Source organism: Saccostrea echinata, unplaced genomic scaffold (assembly GCF_033153115.1).
Source record: "Saccostrea echinata isolate AGI-Se365-2 ecotype Australia unplaced genomic scaffold, CSIRO_AGI_Sech_v1 ptg000029l, whole genome shotgun sequence".
Taxonomy (NCBI): Eukaryota; Metazoa; Mollusca; class Bivalvia; order Ostreida; family Ostreidae; genus Saccostrea; species Saccostrea echinata.
Genome location: NW_026889778.1, coordinates 24,938,739 through 24,957,984, shown reverse-complemented (window position 1 = coordinate 24,957,984; position 19,246 = coordinate 24,938,739). Strand labels below are relative to the sequence as shown.

Sequence of the window (19,246 nt, the reverse complement as noted above, 5' to 3'; positions counted from 1 at the left end):
GTCGGTATTAGCCTAAAACTTATGTAGAAACAAAATAACTTAAAAAATACTTTTTTGCTTCGTTTCCTGTCACGACCGGAAGTAATGACGACACACGATTTTTACACGAAGCAAATAAACTGATGACTGACTATAAGTCCTGAAAGTTTTAGACTTCAGTCTTTTACTGTTGCCGAACAATTGTGAGAACAAATTCTAATTTTGAGGACAGGAAAACGCACGACCGGAAGTGAACTGAATAAAAATCTTTGAATTTTCTCTTGACTTTTGCAGTATCTACAGCATATGTAAAAACATTTCAAATACTTATCTATAAGTGATATTTATGAGAAAGTTAAACCACGAAATAACGTAGTTTATCTCATAAAACCGGAAGTTTAAAGTTGTTTTTTTCCGGTGGAATCTAACATATTTCAAAACAGCGAAAGGGAAGCAAGAAAGTGATGAAAGTTTTAATTTTAAGAAGAAAAATTGAAATTTTTGATTTCTTCGATCACTTCCTGTGATGACCAGAAGTGACGGCTGACGCTTTTAACCCTATGTGGTTTGCCTTCTCACCAAGTTTTATTACTCCTATAAGTTTGGTGTCTTACTTCCATGCCGTTTCCGAGATCTCGCTGAAATAACTTTTCATTTTGAGGACAAGAAAACACGCGACCGGAAGTGAATTTTACTAAGATATTTCACGTCACACTAGACATCTGCAGTCTCAATAACATATATAAAAATCATTTAAAGAACTCTATCTATAAGCGATATGTTGGAAAAAATTCAAAACACCTATTATGTAGTCTTTCTCTTATAACCGGAAGTTGTCGTTTTTTGTTTCCGGTGGGACCAACACATATTGTAACTGTGAAAAAGATACAATTATATGATGCAAGTCTTATTCCAAAAGAGAAAAGTTGAAATTTTTGATTATTTTGATCACTTCCTGTGAGGACCGGAAGTGACGACTGATGCTCTTATCCCAAATGGTTTTGTCTACTTCTCAAGGTCTAATACTCCTAAAAGTTTGGTGTCTAAATCTCTTACCGTTTCTGAGATCTCACTCGGACAAGTTCTCGTTTTGCGGACATTTAAACGCGCGACCGGAAGTGAATTTTACAAAGATATTTGACGGTACTCTAGACATTTACAGTCTTGATAACATATTCAAAAATCAGTTCAAATACGTTATGTATAAAAAATATTTATGGGAAAGTAAAATACTCAAATTATGCAGTTTTTCGCTTATAGCCGGAAGTTGACGTTTTTGTTTCCGGTGAGACCAACACATTTCGAATCTACAAATAAGGTGCAACAACGTGATGAAAGAAAAAAATCAAAAAAGAAAAGATGAAAATTTCGATTTCTTTGATCACTTCCTGTGACGACCGGAAGTGACAGCTGACGCTCTTAACCCAAATGGATTTGCCTACTCCTCAAGATCTATTAATTTATAAAGTTTGGTGTCTTAATCTCTTTCCGTTTCTGAGATCTCACTCGGACAAAATATTTTTGAAAAAAACGGAAATCGGACATATCTGACGACCGGAAGTGAGTTTCGAAAAAATGAAAAATCGTCTGGGCGTATTTTCATTCTCTATCATCCCTGAAAATTTCAAGAAAATCCGTCCAGCCATCTCTGAGAAATCGCCAAGAAAAGAAAAGGGGAAAAAAAAATAATAACTAGAAACTCATTACTAGTAATGAGAAGGTCTTCCGTTATACTACTTCCTGTTTGCATGAACATGTCTTTTCCAACGTCGGTATTAGCCTAAAACTTATGTAAAAACAAAATAAGTTAAAAAATACTTTTTTGCTTCGTTTCCTGTCACGATCGGAAGTAATGACGACACACGATTTTTACACGAAGCAAATAAACTGATGACTGACTATAAGTCCTGAAAGTTTTAGACTTCAGTCTTTTACTGTTGCCGAACAATTGTGAGAACAAATTCTAATTTTGAAGACAGGAAAACACTCGACCGGAAGTGAAGTGAATAAAAATTTTCTCTTGACTTTTGCAGTATCTACAGCATATGTAAAAAACATTTCAAATACTTATCTATAAGTGATATTTATGAGAAAGTTAAACCACGAAATAACGTAGTTTATCTCTTAAAACCGGAAGTTTAGAGTTTTTTTTCCCGGTGGAATCTAACATATTTCAAAACAGCGAAAGGGAAGCAATAAAGTGATGAAAGTTTTAGTTTTAAAAAAAAAAAGTTGAAATTTTTGTTTTCTTCGATCACTTCCTGTGATCACCGGAAGTGACGACTGACGCTTTTAACCCTATGTGGTTTGCCTTCTCACCAAGTTGTATTACTCCTATAAGTTTGGTGTCTTACTTTCATGCCGTTTCCGAGATCTCGCTGAAATAACTTTTCATTTTGAGGACAAGAAAACACGCGACCGGAAGTGAATTTTACTAAAATATTTCACATCACTCTAGACATCTGCAGTCTCAATAACATATATAAAAATCATTTAAAGAACTCTATCTATAGGCGATATGTATCGGAAAATTAAATACCCTACTATGTAGTTTTTCTCTTATAACCGGAAGTTGTCGTTTTTTGTTTCGGTGGGACCAACACATATCGTAACTGTGAAAAAGATACAATTATATGATGCAAGTCTTATTCCAAAAGAGAAAAGTTGAAATTTTTGATTTCTTTGATCACTTCCTGTGACAACCGGAAGTGACGACTAACGCTTTTAACCCAAATGGTTTTGTCTACTTCTCAAGGTCTAATACTCCTATAAGTTTGGTGTCTAAATCTCTTACCGTTTCTGAGATATCACTGGGACAAGTTCTCATTTTGTGGACATTTAAACGCGCGACCGGAAGTGAATTTTACAAAGATATTTGACGGTACTCTAGACATTTACAGTCTTGATAACATATTCAAAAATCAGTTCAAATACATTGTCTATAAAAAATATTTATGGGAAAGTAAAATACTCAAATTATGCAGTTTTTCGCTTATAGCCGGAAGTTGACGTTTTTGTTTCCGGTGGGACCAACATATTTCGAAACTACAAATGAGATGCAATAATGTGATGCAAAAAAATATTCAAAAAAGAAAAGATGAAATTTTCGATTTCTTTGATCACTTCCTGTGACGACCGGAAGTGACGACTGATGATCTTAACCCAAATGGATTTGCCTACTCCTCAAGATCTATTATTCATGTAAGTTTGGTGTCTTAATATCTTACCGTTTCTGAGATATGACTCGGACAAAATATTTCTGAAAAAAAACGGAAATCGGACATATCTGACGACCGGAAGTGAATTTTGAAAAAAATGAAAGATGCATTTGTAGGTATTTTCATTCTCTATTATCCCTGAAAATTTCAAGAAAATCCATCCAGCCATCTCCGAGAAATCGTCCGAAAAGAAAAGGGGAAAAAAAAATAATAATAATAATAAAAAGAAAAAGAAGAAACAGTAGAATCACTATAAGGTCTTCCGTCTGAAACGGAAGACCTTAATAATAAAAAGAAGAAACAGTAGAATCACTATAAGGTCTTCCGTCTGAAACGGAAGACCTTAATACGAAACAGTAGAATCACTATAAGGTCTTCCGTGAAGACGGAAGACCTTAATAATAATAATAATAAGAAGAAGAAGAAGAAGAAACAGAGTAAAAACAATATGTTCCCAAACTTCGTTTGGTGAACATAATTATGTAACCGGGAGTAGAACTCTTTAATGAATAGCTTAGCAAAGTTACAAGCCAACTTGGCTTAAAGCAGTAAACTACCTCCAGTTATGATTGTCAACCCAGGTAAGGGGATATCTGAACTATGATCAACGCTAAATGAAAACACAGTTGTAAGTTTTATAAATTTAATAGAGAATTAAATTAACCTTTGTAAATGATAACAAATAATAATCAAAATTTAACAGAGAATAAAGTCTTTCAAAATTGCACAGGAATAAATAGTTTTATCAAAAATATAATTTAATTTGGCAAGTGAATAACAATAATCTCAATAAATAAATAAGAAGTTTGTGAAAAATTTAATAAAAAAAAATGGGAGGAATGTGGAAACCCTTTGAAAAATGAAAGATGCTTAAATAGAAATATCTATGTCCCTACTGAGCCTCCATACTTATGAAAATAAAATGGGCAAAAATATACACAACTGAAAATGCCAATGAGCTGGAAAATGTAAGGAAAATGAGCTACATCACCCAATATGAACTCTACTAATCAACACTCTAGAGTTGAACTTAAAAATAATAAAGCTAAATCTGGACTAAAAAAAAAATATCTAACCCAGAAAATAAACAACACCAAAAATGAATAATAAATAGTGAATAGTGGTTCTAGGAATTATACCTGTTATCTACAAATCCCTAGACCAGGCTGGACTTGGAAAGGGGAAAACTAAATTAACTCTATAAATCCTACATCCTAACTGTTTCCTAACAAAAACCTAGAACTTGTGAAAAACGTGAAACTAAAGCTAGCTAAGACCTAGAGTGCTGTTAAATCATAAGATTTTGTTAGCACTACTAAAGGGTACTAAACAAATAAGTGCGTTTAAACCAGTAGGTTTTATTAGTACTGTAAAGAGGAACTAACAATTAGGTCTGTTCCCCAACCCAAGTGAAGAAAACTACACGAACTCGGATTTAAAGACCCTAGCTATAGGCCCAAATATAAAAGCCAATAAACATCAAAGATCCTACAACTAACTTAACCAATCAGAACACAGCTTTCAAAAGTACTATGGAAAGACTCCCAACTTGGATGACACTTCCTGTTTAAAAAGTAAAACATGTGGAATGTCAACACATGTCCTAACTTATAAAAGACAAATAATAAAGGGGTTTTACGTAAGTAACAGCTGAAAACATAAGGTAAATAGAATTATCAGACTGAAATACCAGCAAATACTTGCAAAATATAATTTACGAAACGAGGGCTATGAAATAGAAATCTAATCCACTTCATTTATATATATATCCAATGAAAAAATCAAGAATCACAAAACTCGAATAATCATTTTAACCGTAAGCGCTTTCTGCCTTTTAATGGCTCTTCAGACAGTTACAAAATGAAAGCGCTTACGGTTAAAATGATTATTCGAGTCTTGTGATTCTTGATTTTTTCATTGGATATATCAATACTTTACTGTACCAAAAATTGGATTTTTCATTATATATATATATATATATATATATATATATATATATATATATATATATATATATATATATATATATATATATATATATATATATATATATATATATATATATATATATATATATATATATATATATATATATATATATATTATATATGAAAAGAGAGAGAGAGAGAGATTTCCTTTTAAGGACTATCAACACTGATTTATTTTATTCTCCCTGATTTCAAGTACTTAGTATTTGGTTTAACCCGACCCCATCCACACAAACTCTCCCTGTCAACATCACATACATGTAGCACAAGAAATAATAATAATGATGATGATTAATTTTAAAATTGTTTGACTATTGATCAACATGCAGTTTCTGTTTAAAACAGCTTAAATATATAGATCTATATACCGTATATCTTTACTTAGCCTTACCTTTCCATTCTGTGCTACTTAAGACGAGATTTTTGAATTATGACTGATCTTCCTCTGAACCAAATGTTACTGAACGATTGATTTTTTTTTTTTCATTTGAACTTACTATATATAGGCTGAAACACTGTCATTTGTCTCTGCTATAGGCCTAAATTATTCATCAAACAAAGACAGTAACAAATTCTAAATCATATATATCTAGAACTTTTTTTTTTCCATTTCAGTTTATTATTTATTTTATTTTATTTATTTATTTTACTTTTTTTGCAAGTTGTCAGAACATCTCCCATTTATGATACATGTACATGATTGTGTACCTACATATTGTAACTGCTAACATATGAACCTTGTTTTGTCATCGCACAATTGCATATATTGCACAAAAGTCAAGTGCAAACCCCTATAGCATGTATAAGACTCGCCACTAATGAAAAGTTAAACACTTCTGCTCTGACGTCTTACGAGCGACATAATTTATACATGTAGAGCCCTCCTTCAGCGAATTATCATGAATACGTGTTATTTTTAAGAGTGTCCGCTCCGTGGCGTTATATTATGCAATCTGGAGTAAGTATCTTCCAACTTTTCGACTTGTATATCATGCTGTCCATAATCAGAGTAAGATCCGGCATGATCATAAGTAGCCTGTTCATGAAATTTGTTTCGGGTTACAGCACTAGTATCATACCCCCCGTACTCTGGTTCCATGGCTACAGATGCGTGGTCATATACATTTTCATTATTGTTTTGTGTAATTTCCTTATCCCCGAGATGATCATAGACTCCATCAATTGTTCCCCGATATGGTTCATCTAAATTTTGCTTAGGATTTTCTTGTTTGCTAAAATCGTTTGGTGAAGGTCTCTGTACGGAATTATATTCGATCATTTCATGGTCGCCATTTACATTAGCGTACAAATTTTCGCTAGGATTTGAACTTTGAAGATTTGTCTTTTCTTCTTTGTTTTCTGCTTCCTTTTTGCTTTAAAATATATAGAATTGAGAAAAATACTATATAAGGAAGAATTTTTAACACATTAATATATAATAAAAGCACAAATTAATAAATAATAATAATAATATTAATAATAAACCTTAAAGTAAACAGTGATACATACCGGATATACCAAGTGACAATTGCTGAACAACTAGCAAGAATAAAGGCCACCGCTAACGACGCAATTAATGTAATGATAGTAACTAGGTTTCTTAAATCTGAAATTTAAAAAAAAAAGCGTGAATTCGTTAAACACCTTCCAGAATGAGCGCTATCAAGTTGTAATGATGTAAATGACTTTTATACGGGTAAATGATTATGACACGCCCTGGTTATAGTCTGCTGACATCATATCCATTTGGCCTATATTAAAGCTTACAACAATTCTCTTTTATATTATTGACTAGAGATTATAATATGTAACCTGCAAATCAATCAACCATTTCCCAGTCCATATCATGACCTTGAGTCAGGATCATCCCTGATAAGCACACACACTATAATTAACTATGCTACTGAAATAATAATTCATAAAAGATCCTATAAAGACTGCTAGGTCTCTTAAAACATATCGTTAAGACCAAAACTTCCTAAAAAATACTACAGAATGATATTACATAAATACTGCATGTAGTTGATGGTAACATTGAAAACTATCACCCCAAGAAAACCATTGTCACTCCCGGCTGCGCCTCGGTTGACAATGGTTTTCTTGGGGTGATAGTTTTCAATGTTACCCTCAACTACATGTACATGTACATGCTCTATTTATTATATTATACTGAATGCTTTATACAGATACATGCAACACTGAACCGTGTGTGCATAAATTCTGCGCAGTCAATATTTTTTGGAATATCACCCATACCCAATTCAAGCAATGTTGACTTTTGCTACGCTGGAGGGCGTGTTTCATCATTCAGAGGGTAATAGTGTTTTTTTTTTTTTTTTTTTTTTTTTTTTTTTCCAGATTCAACTAATTTACAAGAAAGTATAACATTCTAAATTATGCTACAAATATTTATTTATACGTGAATAAAACAGTCAGACGTGGTTCATATAATATATGTTATACGTTTACTTTTAGGGACCAGAAATATTTACTTTAGTGATCCATGCCTTTGATGATATGAAGTACGGGTACTAGTATGTTTACCTTCAGGGGTGGCTAGTGCGAAATCAACCGTAGTAACTTCATCAAGTAGAGTCTGTAAGAAACAGAGGAAGTCAGAAAAACCTTAAGCAGACCTCTAAGTGGCCTCTAAAATTTAGGCGCCAGCTGGCGCTTTATCAAAAAAAATCATACGACAATGCAAATTTTTAGTCGCCAGGCAATTTTTCTAAGGTGCCAACTTTAAATGTTAATTAGAATATAGGGATCCATGACGTGCCTAAGAAAACACGACATGTCCATTGCTAAAAAAAATTTCCTCTTCTTTTAAATTTCTCTTCGCTTTTTCAGAAAAATAGTTAAAAATGTGAAATTTTTCGGAATTCGACGATCGCCGAGTCAATTTATAATGGTCGCCAATTTGGCGACTTATGGAAAAATGTTAGGCGCCAATCAAAAATTTTAGGCGCCATGGCGACTAAATTAGTCGCCAATTAGAGCCCTGTTAAGAATAAATTAGGTGTCAAGAAACTTGCTTTTACACTTGCATCCAAATTTCACAGTTTAATGTGATTTAACTGAAACATTTCATCTAAACCATTCAAAGGAATGAATCGAAAGTATTTGATCCGTTGATTGCTTACTACATAATATCATGTACGAACAACTCAAAATCTTCGTGGATTACTTTTCCTTATCAAACGATTGAGGAAGAAAGAATATCATATATTTACAAACGAATGTACCTTTTCGCAAAGAACATTATTCAGTTTTTTGAAGCAGTCCACAAATACACAGCCAGTGCGGTTACATTTCTGACACTGCAGAAACGTTTTTCTGTGGTTGGGATCAACCATTACACCTGGATAATGGATTCAAAAAAAATATAATGAATATTTACGGACTGAATTAAGCAGTTTATTTCATATTATTGTATAGCTTCATGTTGTTAAAGAAGCGAGACCTAATGCCCAAACAATAAATCAAATAAAACACAATAAATGTCATTTAATGTTCAGGAGGGATTCTTCTCAATACCTTGTATTTAAAAAAATTAATAATTTTTTTATAGATTCAAGAAGACATTTTCATTAAGTGATGGTATCAATTAGATTAAATTGACCGTTTTATTTTAAAAGCAAGGTCAGGTCAAGGTCATTATCTTTTTCCTTAAGACCTTTCTTTTGACCTTACGAATAAAAAAATACTGTTGTTTATCATGCGATGCCTACTTTTATTTCGAAAGATTAAATGTTTTTCTTTTTGCACAAAAAGATATTACCATATAGGGTCTATCAGATAAAACTACCAAATTGACATAAATAATTTAACTAAAATAGATATTATTTCCTCTATTTTTCTTAGATATTTTAGGATATATTAGTTATTTTTATATGCTTCGTATATTTAAGTTTTTCTTATTTCAACATATGGTAAAGTAGTCATTAAAAGATACAAATTGATACAAAAACAAGTTTTGACCGTTTAGTAAGAGAGAGAGAGAGAGAAAAAAAACAACACTTTTTACGGATTTTTTGGTCAAATTTGTACTTAGAGTGGAAGCCTTTAAAAGTGAACAAAATTGTAGTTTGTTTGGAAAATCATATTTTTTTGATATATTTTGAAACATCAGTCCATTATTATTAATTTTACTTACATTTGAAATTTTCTTTAAGTCTTTGCTTGTTTAAAAAATTTAACTAAATTCATTGTTTTGTAGTAATTTTGAGGAGCAGAAAAGGAGATATTTTCATACGCCACTGTTCCGCCAAAAATATAGTCCCTGCTAGATTTTAAACTCAGTTTACCACCTCTATTTTAAGTTGTACAATTATGATGAGGAAAGAAAAATATTATCTTTTAAATCCCTTACATCTCAGTATGTAAGACATAAAAGCAAATAAACTTTGAAAATTTCATCTAGTCAACCAGACCGCCCTTAAAGCTATAGCTAGGGTAAGTCAGCACATGAAAGGGAATCCCAAAAACAAACAAACAGTTATATTGTGTAAAATAAAAACCTACAAATAATGTCTTTTTAGATTAATGTTATTTACCATATGATAGCACTTATCGTGAATTTGAAATGAAAAAAATTCAAACTCACGATAGAAATAAAATGCACTAACTTTTTAATGAAAGTGCTGTCACCTTATTTAAAGGGGCTTGGACACAGTTGCATTACCGTTTTTATTTATAATTTCAAATTTTAAAATTAATTTCAGTTTCATGAATGGAACTTACATGCACATTCTTAAAATTCAACGACAAAGACATTCTTCATAAGGTCAGGTCAAACATCTGTGTTTGTAAAACTTGTAAAAATGGGCACGAGCTCTGTTATAATTGTTAATTTTTACACGACCGGATATGTTCAATTTTCTAACTCAGCATACTTCACTGACCACAATATGACAATGCTGATGTGTTTGTTTTCTTTTTTCTTCTAACAATTTTTACTCTTTGTTTTCTAGGTTACATAACATTTTTCATTTATGCACAACCAATTTTCCACTTTTCTTCAATATTAAGAGTTGATTATATTTTGTGTAATATTTATGTCAATCAAACACTACTGAATTTTGTAGTTTTAAAAATTCAGATAAGAGAAGTTTTTTAGAAACAAATTTATAATATATTGGTCTGCAATGATCTAGAATCATGTAAGCCATGATATTATACCGAGAATTTTAGAAATTATTATTGCGTTCGTTATCGAAACCCCATTAACATTTAAACAAAATGCCCAAGGGCCTTAACGGTCACCTGAGCATAATACAAGAATTTAGAGGATCCATAGGGTATAAAATGTACTGAAAGGTGACACTTTGTTGCCCAAAAGCAAGAAAAATAGGATGATTAGGATCAACAAAATAATTGGTCTAGCATTTATTAACAGTTCATAAATTAAGTTCTAATGTGTTCCCCATTCATCAATATCACCATACAGTATATTAACAGACTATCAGTGCTTCTGTACTATCTTAATTTCTTGTTGTAATCTCTTACATTGGCCTCTCTTTGTCTTTGAAGAACATTTAATAAGACGAGTTATTTTTGTCTCATTTTTATTCATCTATTACTTACAAGTCTACCTGATCATTAAAACTATGAAAGTACTTTTTGTATTATACAATAAAAATTCTTGCATAATTCTCTTATTCTATTAACCTTTCAAGTACATTATTTACAGTGTTCAATTATCAAAAGTAATTGGCAAAGGGGAATAACTCCTCTCAGTAGATTACAAATTAATAGAGCCCTAGCCATGACCAGAACACTTGAACAAATGGTCCAGATGTTCAAAAATCTGGTAAAAATACCCTTCCTTATTAAAACTTACTTTTTTTGCTCTTTTTGCCTCTGATATGCCCAGGTGCAGAGAAGATTTTTAAAGAAATAATTCATTTTTACTATAGATCCACTATATTATTAATTGAGCCCCTACCCCCCCCCCCCCCCCCCCCCCCCCTAGAGAAACACCAGAACCTCTCACCCTAGGACCAGAAGTTTGCTCTTCATAAATAATCACTTTGTTTATCTGCTACACACTAAGGAGCAGACAGGATTATTTAATAGAATTAATGCATTTTCACTACATTATCAAGAACCCTACCCTTACACCAGCACATCTAGATCTGACCCAGGGGTCATGCAATTCACTACTCTGGAAGAGTTGCTCCTCGTAGCTATACACTTAGCCTCTTTGCTTTTTTAACCAGAAGCAAGAAATTTTGCTTTTTCACTATATAATCAATTTTTCACCAGAACCCTTGACACTGGGGCCATGAAATTCATAATTTTGGAAGAGGCATCCTTGCTTATCATAACCATGTACTTAGTTTGTTTAAATAATACCCAGGGGCAGAGAAGATTTTTTTTAAAGCATTAATGCATTTTCACTATTTAATCAATAGAGCTCCCCCCTTTTTCACCAGAACCCTTGATCCTGGGGCCATGAATTTCACAATTTTCAAAGATGCATCCTTGCTTATCATAACAATGTACTTAGTTTGTTTAATTATTACCCAGAGGCAGAGAAGAAGATTTTCAAAGAAATAATTCACCTTCACTATAGGATCTATATAGCCCCACCCTAACACCAGAACCCCTGATCCAGGGGCCATGAAATTCACAATTTTGGAAGAGGCATCCTTGCTTATGATAACTATGTATTTAATTTGTTTCAATAATACCCAGGAGTAGAGAAGAAGATTTTCAAAGAAATAATGCACTTTCACTATATGATTTATATAGCCCCGCTCTAGCACCAGAACGCCTGACCCTGGGGTTATGAATTCCACAATTTTGGTAAAGTAACTCCCTGATCCAGGGGCCATGAAATTACAATTTTGGAAGAGGCATCCTTGCTTATGATAACTATGTATTTAATTTGTTTCAATAATACCCAGGAGTAGAGCAGAATATTTTCAAAGAAAAAAAAATGCACTTTCACTATATTATCAATATAGCCCCGCCCTAGCACCAGAATCCCTGACCCTGGGGCCATGAATTTCACAATTTTGGTAGAGGGCTCAATGCTTATTACAATCATGCCAACAGTTTGACTGCTTGATGTCTAGGAGTAAAGAAGAAGATTTTTAAAGATTACATTAATTTTGGTGGTTTTACCCCACCCCTCAGGGCCCAGGGGGACAGGGACCATAAAAATTCACAATGTTTATTCCCATTTACACATAGATCCATATGCTAAAATTGGCTGAAATTGGTTCAGCGGTTTCAGAGAAGAAGCTGAAAATGTTCAAATGTTAACACACGGCGGACGACGGACGACGCACGACGACGGACTAAAACAGATAGCAATAGGTTACCTGAGTGACTCAGGTGACCTTAAAAAACTGTTAAAGCAAAGAACGTAGTGTTGGTATAATTACGCTGCATTAGTATGTTGAAACTTTATCTTAATTTTGCACCTACTTAGGTATTACTAATAGTGCGGTCTTTCATGTGAATTTAAGATACTGCACTCTACCTCTACCTTAACCATCTTAGTACTTCTTTGAGAAAGTCTAGAAGATTTTTATAACCTTTCTGTAACCGTGATGAAGAACTATCATGTTAACGCCTTTTAGGGAAAATATCACATTTATATGAGTAGAAGCACTAAGTACTAAATCAGTTTTCATGGCAAAACAAGACAAAAATTGTCCAGCCCTTTATTTTGGATTAACAGCCTAAAAAGAATAAGTAGGTATTTTCATTTTTAACCCCTTGGAAAGTCAATATTGCCTTGCTTTGTTAAATGAAATTAAAGACAAAAGATAAAAAGAAAACGTTTACCTCGATCATATCCCATATATACTTCTTTTGCAATACCAAGCCATGATAAACCATCCTTTGTCCTATGCAATGCTCGGCATGCGTGGGACGCGTTTAGAAGTGATACATTTCCATATAAGTAAGTAGGCAGAGACCATTTTTTGCACCATTTCATCGATTCTGTCCAGTTCTGTGTAGCATCTCTATCTACTTTAAAATAATACGCAAACATCATCTACAGGAACTCGCACAGATATTACATGTTAATGTTGAAGTTACTGGAGTTTGAGGATACAGTCATGAATTTCACATGACTAGACTATAAACTGAAAACAATTCCTAGATTACGAAATTTGTTGCTACAATGTAGAAACCTCAGTGTCCTGCTATGCAAGTGCTATAATAGCCTTTCGCACTGAGGGTTTGCAGATTCGTAAATTAGGACAGAGAAATGTTTATTCTAATTATTTGAATAATAAAACAGTCCTAGTAATACTGTATAGTGCCAAAATAAGACATATATATTGGCAATTTATAATAACAGGTTACAAAGGCATAGCTTCAGTAGAAAATGTGATTCTTTTAAAAATATCTTTGAAAACCTGAAAAAAAAAAAAACTGGAAAATTAATGTAGGGGTATTTGAGAAATATATTATCAGAAAAGCATGCATTATACTTTATTTTTTCTTTTAGTTTTATGAAAAGAATGGAAGAAATTGGAATAGAGGAATAGACTGAAAGGGAACTTTTTAATGACACTTTTATTTAACTTTTTTAGCATGATAAATCGAATTCCTCGATTACTACCAATTTCGTAGTATGGGTTTCTGTATATGTTGATTCTCCATGGTCCACCACAGATTTGACGGTTATCTCCACTGCATTTCATTTTACATTCATGTTCAGCCTTGTTGTTCCTCCCCGTAAGATGGCTTCCACAAAAACATTCAGATGAATACTGTTAAAAAATAATATATTCCAATGAAATGAATATACTGGTTTTTGCGTCCTTGAATCTTTGAATGTGTTACATAAAATATATAGTTAACGAAACAACCTCAACACCAAAAAACTTTGTTTTCCTATCTGAACAAATCTTTCTGCACAGTTTTATAGTCATTTCGTTGGACCACTCTCTCTTTCCTGAGAGAGTTCGTGGCATTTGGTCTTCAAAACAGCCTACATATCCTACGAAAGAGAAAAGAAAATGAATAAAACGAAACTGATGCATGACATTTTTTTTATTTGAAAGCAGAAACAGTTATTATATATATATATATATATATATATATATATATATATATATATATATATATATATATATATATATATATATATATATATATATATATATATATATATATATATATATTATAGGTTGTCTTTGTAAGAAAAACATGTTACCACCAGTTCTCAACCATGATTATATACACATGTAAGTATGTTTACAATGAAATATATCTTTTACTGTATTTCTTTTCGGAATGTATTTACGAGGATGGTTCCAGTTAATATTGAAAAACAACGCGTGCATTAATGTGAAATTTTCAGCAAATATTTCTTTGTCATATTTGGTTACATGTATATCTTATCTTTTTGAACATAGATAAAAAAAAGTTTTTTTTTATCATATATGAATGCGTACAGGGTATATGGTCCTCTGGCGCACGAGCAAAATTTAGGGTGTCGTCAGAGAATATGCGAGTATTATTTCAAAATAAAAGTATTGAATCGAAAAGATTGGGATAAAACAAAATCATATTTTTAAGGTACTCTCTATTTTGTCGTCATTTGCTCAATTCTGGGCAGTTTCCCGATCATTTGAAATGAGAAAGTGGTAAACACAACACACGGAAGATGTTTCGGCTTTTATTACCAATGTGATTGTAATATAATATATATTTATGAAGAAAAATAGTCAGATACAAATGTTTTGGTCTAAATTATCTATTTTCAAAATCGCATGGTAAAAGTATTCATTGAAACATAAACATTGTCCATTACATTCCTTGCAATCACATATCACATTATGCAATTGAACTCTGTGTATTTTTAATTGATGTATTGAATTCGAAGGTAGAGGAATGCGTAATTTGTTTGATTGGGCAATTAGATATTGGTGACTGCTATTACGAAAATAAAACTTATTTGGGAATTCCCGTTTAGAATCACCAATTATTGATAATGTTTGAAAACTTGTTTAAAGTAGAGTCGATGTAAAATTTTAATGACTATTGGGTGAGGAAAGGAGTTCATCGTTACTCCATGGCCAATGCAGACGCAGCATGATTTTCTTTACATAGACAATGCAGGAGGTATTGTCCGAATCTCCCAAGTGTCAATGTAAGCATTCAGAGATTCTCTAACAAGCCAATGCAGAAATTGAGAGATTCTGTTGAGAGCCAATTTAGACATTGCCTGACTCTTTAAAGAACCAATGCAGGCATTGCCCTATTCTCTTAAGAGCTAATACAAGCATTCAGATTAATCTCATTTATCAGCCAAAGCATTATGAAACTCTCACAAAAACCAATGCAAGTATTAAGGGGATTTCTCAGGGGCCAATGCAGGCATGCATGATTCTCTTTAATCAATACTTCTTAATTTCTCTTAAGAATTCTGGCATTGGGTCACCATTAATGTACAATGCAAGCATTGAATAACACTGGTTAGATCCACTTGCCTTGATTAAAGACCAAACTGGATTTGTAAAATTATTTATTAGAAGAAACCAAAAACATGCTTTTCGATCCATTATTGTTACTATGCTTTTCACTGTTTTTTTTTTTTTTTTAATCACATGCATCTACAAATAATTGAATGCAATGTTTGTTTGCTTCATTGTGTCGCCAGCAGAGCTGCGAGCAAAACTTAGGGATCACTTTATCCGGAGTCTGTCTGTCCGTCCGTCCGTCTGTCAAACCATATATCCTGAGAACTGTAAAAGGTATGGATTTGATATTTTGCACATTTTTGCTTGGCACTTTGGCTTTTGTAAAACATCATGGTAAGAAAATCGTTACCTTTTAACTTGACCTCTAACCAACTTTTCAAAATAGTTCATTGTGACTATATACAACATATTTTTGACATTTAAAAGATAAATGCTATTTAACATGTGTATTGTTTGAAATAAAACATCATGAAAATTACCTGGGTTACAATTCACTTGACCTTGACCTTTGACATACTCTGCAAAAATACTCCTGGCGGTTGATTCAACTTGTGTCTCTTGAGTTTGTGTGGCAGGTGTTTGATATTAGGAATTATATTACATAGCTCATAAAACTGTACTCTGAGACCATATGCTTTACAATAACCTTGCACACAAACGAAATTTAAATACTCTGACAATGCATCCGAATCGGTATCCAGTAAAGAAAGGCTGACATCTAATTTGGAGGATAGTTAGTTTAAGCACCTATTTATCATGTTTTAAAATGAGAAATATATATTTTTAAAATGTAATTTCAATATCATTATTCACCATAGGTTTGAAGACAGGGGAATCATATTTCTATTCTAATGTCTGATTTTGTATGATAAACATTCTTGTATTGGTTTATTTTTTTCTGTGCTTTTATAAATCATGACAATGCTAGTAGCAAATAAATAACTGGTAACCCTTCGATTTATTTTAGTTTTAATTATTCTATAAAGCACTCTAGTGTGTTTATAAACGATACCTTTATCTTCACAGACTCCAAAATATGACTCAGAACAACTAGGGGAAATGGAAAACCTTTTTTCAGTACCGCAGTTTACTGCAACACAAGCTGTTTTCCCACCATAATCAGCTTTTGTCAAATTCAGTGAAAATGATGAATCTAATAAATATTGACAATTATATTTTGGTGAACATATAAATATAAACTTATCAAAATATACTTAATACAATGTAAGTACAAAATGTTTTTAAGACAAGAGGTCAGTGCTTTTCAAATTGATGGTCAAAGTGGTTAATGGATTGATCGTGTGTTGTTTTACGTACATTTGAGAATTTTTCATTCATAAAGAGACGTCAAAATCAGTTCCTTGTCCAGAAAACTAAATTGCACAACATGTAGTTCGAAGATTATTTAAAAATGCTTAACATAATGTTAGAAATAGAACTCGCAAAAGATACGTTTTGCATATATTTTCCCATTGAACATGTTGAATGTTGGAAAGCGAGTTAATACATCAAACATTGTTAAAAATAAACGGAAAGTAAAAAAAAAATTATGATATACGAGATTTTTATAATTATTTTTTTTCATAAAAGTGATACAAATATAATTTTGATTCAACATCACTTTCATATATACTGTACCTGCAGTGTATACAGTATAGGCATTAGGTCCTCCACATTCTGAAAACCGAACACCCTCTGTATCTTCGCATGTTTCATTGCAATGATAAGATGGGATCGTCCTAGCGATAATTGGACGTTTCAGACACAAACAGTTCTTTTCCTACAGGTAGAATATCATTTATAAAATAGAACAGTAAATGAAAATAAATAAAAAAGATAAAATGAAACGTAGAACGATCAGATGGTAAGACAACAATTACAATAAACTGAATTAATTAAGATCGAGGAGAAACGATTTGCACTAATTTTTTTTTTTTACTTTTAAAACGACATACCGCTTTAAATCATGTATGCTACACATTTAAAACGTTGCGAAAGCTGAACGCAGGATTAAAAGAAAGTCTGTGGGAAGTATTTAGTTAGGGAGTGTTTTATTGTATTCATTGATGATTATAAATCTTTTTATCAATATTTCACCCATGTGACACAAACGCTTCCTTATGTTATATATATAAGGCACAAGTAGTGTATTTTTTCACTGTTTTGCATCCTTGTTTTGATATGACTGTTGTAATAAGATAAGCAGTAACTCCAGAGCTATATTTACTTAGAGCCTTTCTTCCATAAAATTTGTACTAAGTCCAATACAGGGATTAATCCCTTATATATATATATATATATATATATATATATATATATATATATATATATATATATATATATATATATATATATATATATATATACTTAATTTTGGATACTTGAGTTACACTAGTATCTATATGTATTTAGGGATATACATAGCAAATCTATTTCACGTTCATGTAGGTATGATCTGAAGTCATGATTATGACAAACATGAATTTCAAAAACTATTTTTACTGGCAAAAAATAAATAAACAAATTGAAAAAGAATACATTATATGCGTTTTGCTACATCAACAAAAATCCATCATCTTTGAATAATTCATTCTCTTAAATGTTTCTATTTTACATTTTTTACCTCACGGTAGCTCAGTCGGTAGAGCGCTCGCTCCGTGATCGGAAGGTCGTGTGTTCGAATCACGGACGCGACTGACCTAAGTCGATAAAAAATAGGTAGTAACTGTTCCTTCGCCAAGCGTTGGGGATTTTGAAGTGAAAGTTGCGGGTCCTTCGGATGAGACCTTAAAAACCGAAGCCCCGTTTCACGGTGGGCGTTGGCACGATAAAGAACCCTCACTGCTCAATGGTCCTGAGTGCCGAGTAAAGGTCTAAGTTTGAAGCCCTTCAACGGTATATGGTGACGTCTCTATATAAGTGAAAAATTCTCGAACGGGACGAAAAACAACATACAATCGATCAATCATTTTCTTTCCCTTTTATCTTGCGCATTGGATAAAACGCACTATTTGTCTGCATATTTTTTTATAAACACTACATGTATTAAAAATAATCAATGCATTCTTAAGTTACAGTTATAGGATGCACCTAAATTAATAAAGAAACATCAATTTTAAAAAAAATACCTTAATTCCAAAAATTATCGAGTTTACTGATGCACATATATCTTGACAAAACCCAGCGGACGAATTATTCATATGGAATTCTTGATAGTCAAACATATCTTGTGAATCATAACAACCTAAAAATGAAATCCAATGAGTTAAGCTCGTTAAGATGGTTGAACTTTCCTTTCTTATTCAAAAGGTGAAGTAGTCGACAAAACTAGTTTTCTTTTACACAATCATTACCTCTCTCTCTCTCTCTCTCTCTCTCTCTCTCTCTCTCTCTCTCTCTATCTAATAAATCTAAAAATTGTGGACTACAGACCTAGAATTTTAATCCATAAAGATTGTCTTTGGTAGACACCAGACCAGAATTCCGATGTTGGCGTGGCAGAAGCATTGTAAGGTAATGTATCATTATTTTTATTACATTGTTGCTGAGCTTCAAACCAATCCCAAGACGTTTCAAGAGACATGCTTGTGATATCATCTGCAAATGA

At 32.3% G+C, this 19,246-nt stretch overlaps 1 protein-coding gene across 1 annotated transcript; it reads right to left on the bottom strand.

Annotated features, from left to right (window-relative positions):
- Positions 1-5,332: 5,332 nt before the first annotated feature.
- LOC133195140 (uncharacterized) lies at positions 5,333-19,222 on the bottom strand. The gene is made up of 11 exons (XM_061331006.1): positions 19,072-19,222; positions 18,768-18,883; positions 17,278-17,419; positions 16,652-16,792; positions 14,023-14,153; positions 13,773-13,923; positions 12,986-13,174; positions 8,431-8,546; positions 7,730-7,781; positions 6,695-6,791; positions 5,333-6,558 (listed from the first exon to the last, which is right to left on the bottom strand). The coding sequence occupies exons 1-11, from the start codon at positions 19,220-19,222 to the stop codon at positions 6,102-6,104; spliced, it is 1,743 nt and encodes a 580-aa protein (XP_061186990.1). The 3' UTR covers positions 5,333-6,101.
- Positions 19,223-19,246: the final 24 nt, after the last annotated feature.

Bases quoted from the DNA above. Each gene is read 5' to 3' on its own strand.
- LOC133195140 (XM_061331006.1), bottom strand. From the start codon at position 19,222: ATGTCTCTTGAAACGTCTTGGGATTGGTTTGAAGCTCAGCAACAATGT. The intron at 16,793-17,277 runs GTACAGTATATA...AATATTTATTAG, and splicing joins CTATACTGTATACACTGCAG to ATTCATCATTTTCACTGAAT. The intron at 8,547-12,985 runs GTAAACGTTTTC...TCCATTATCCAG, and splicing joins ATATATGGGATATGATCGAG to GTGTAATGGTTGATCCCAAC.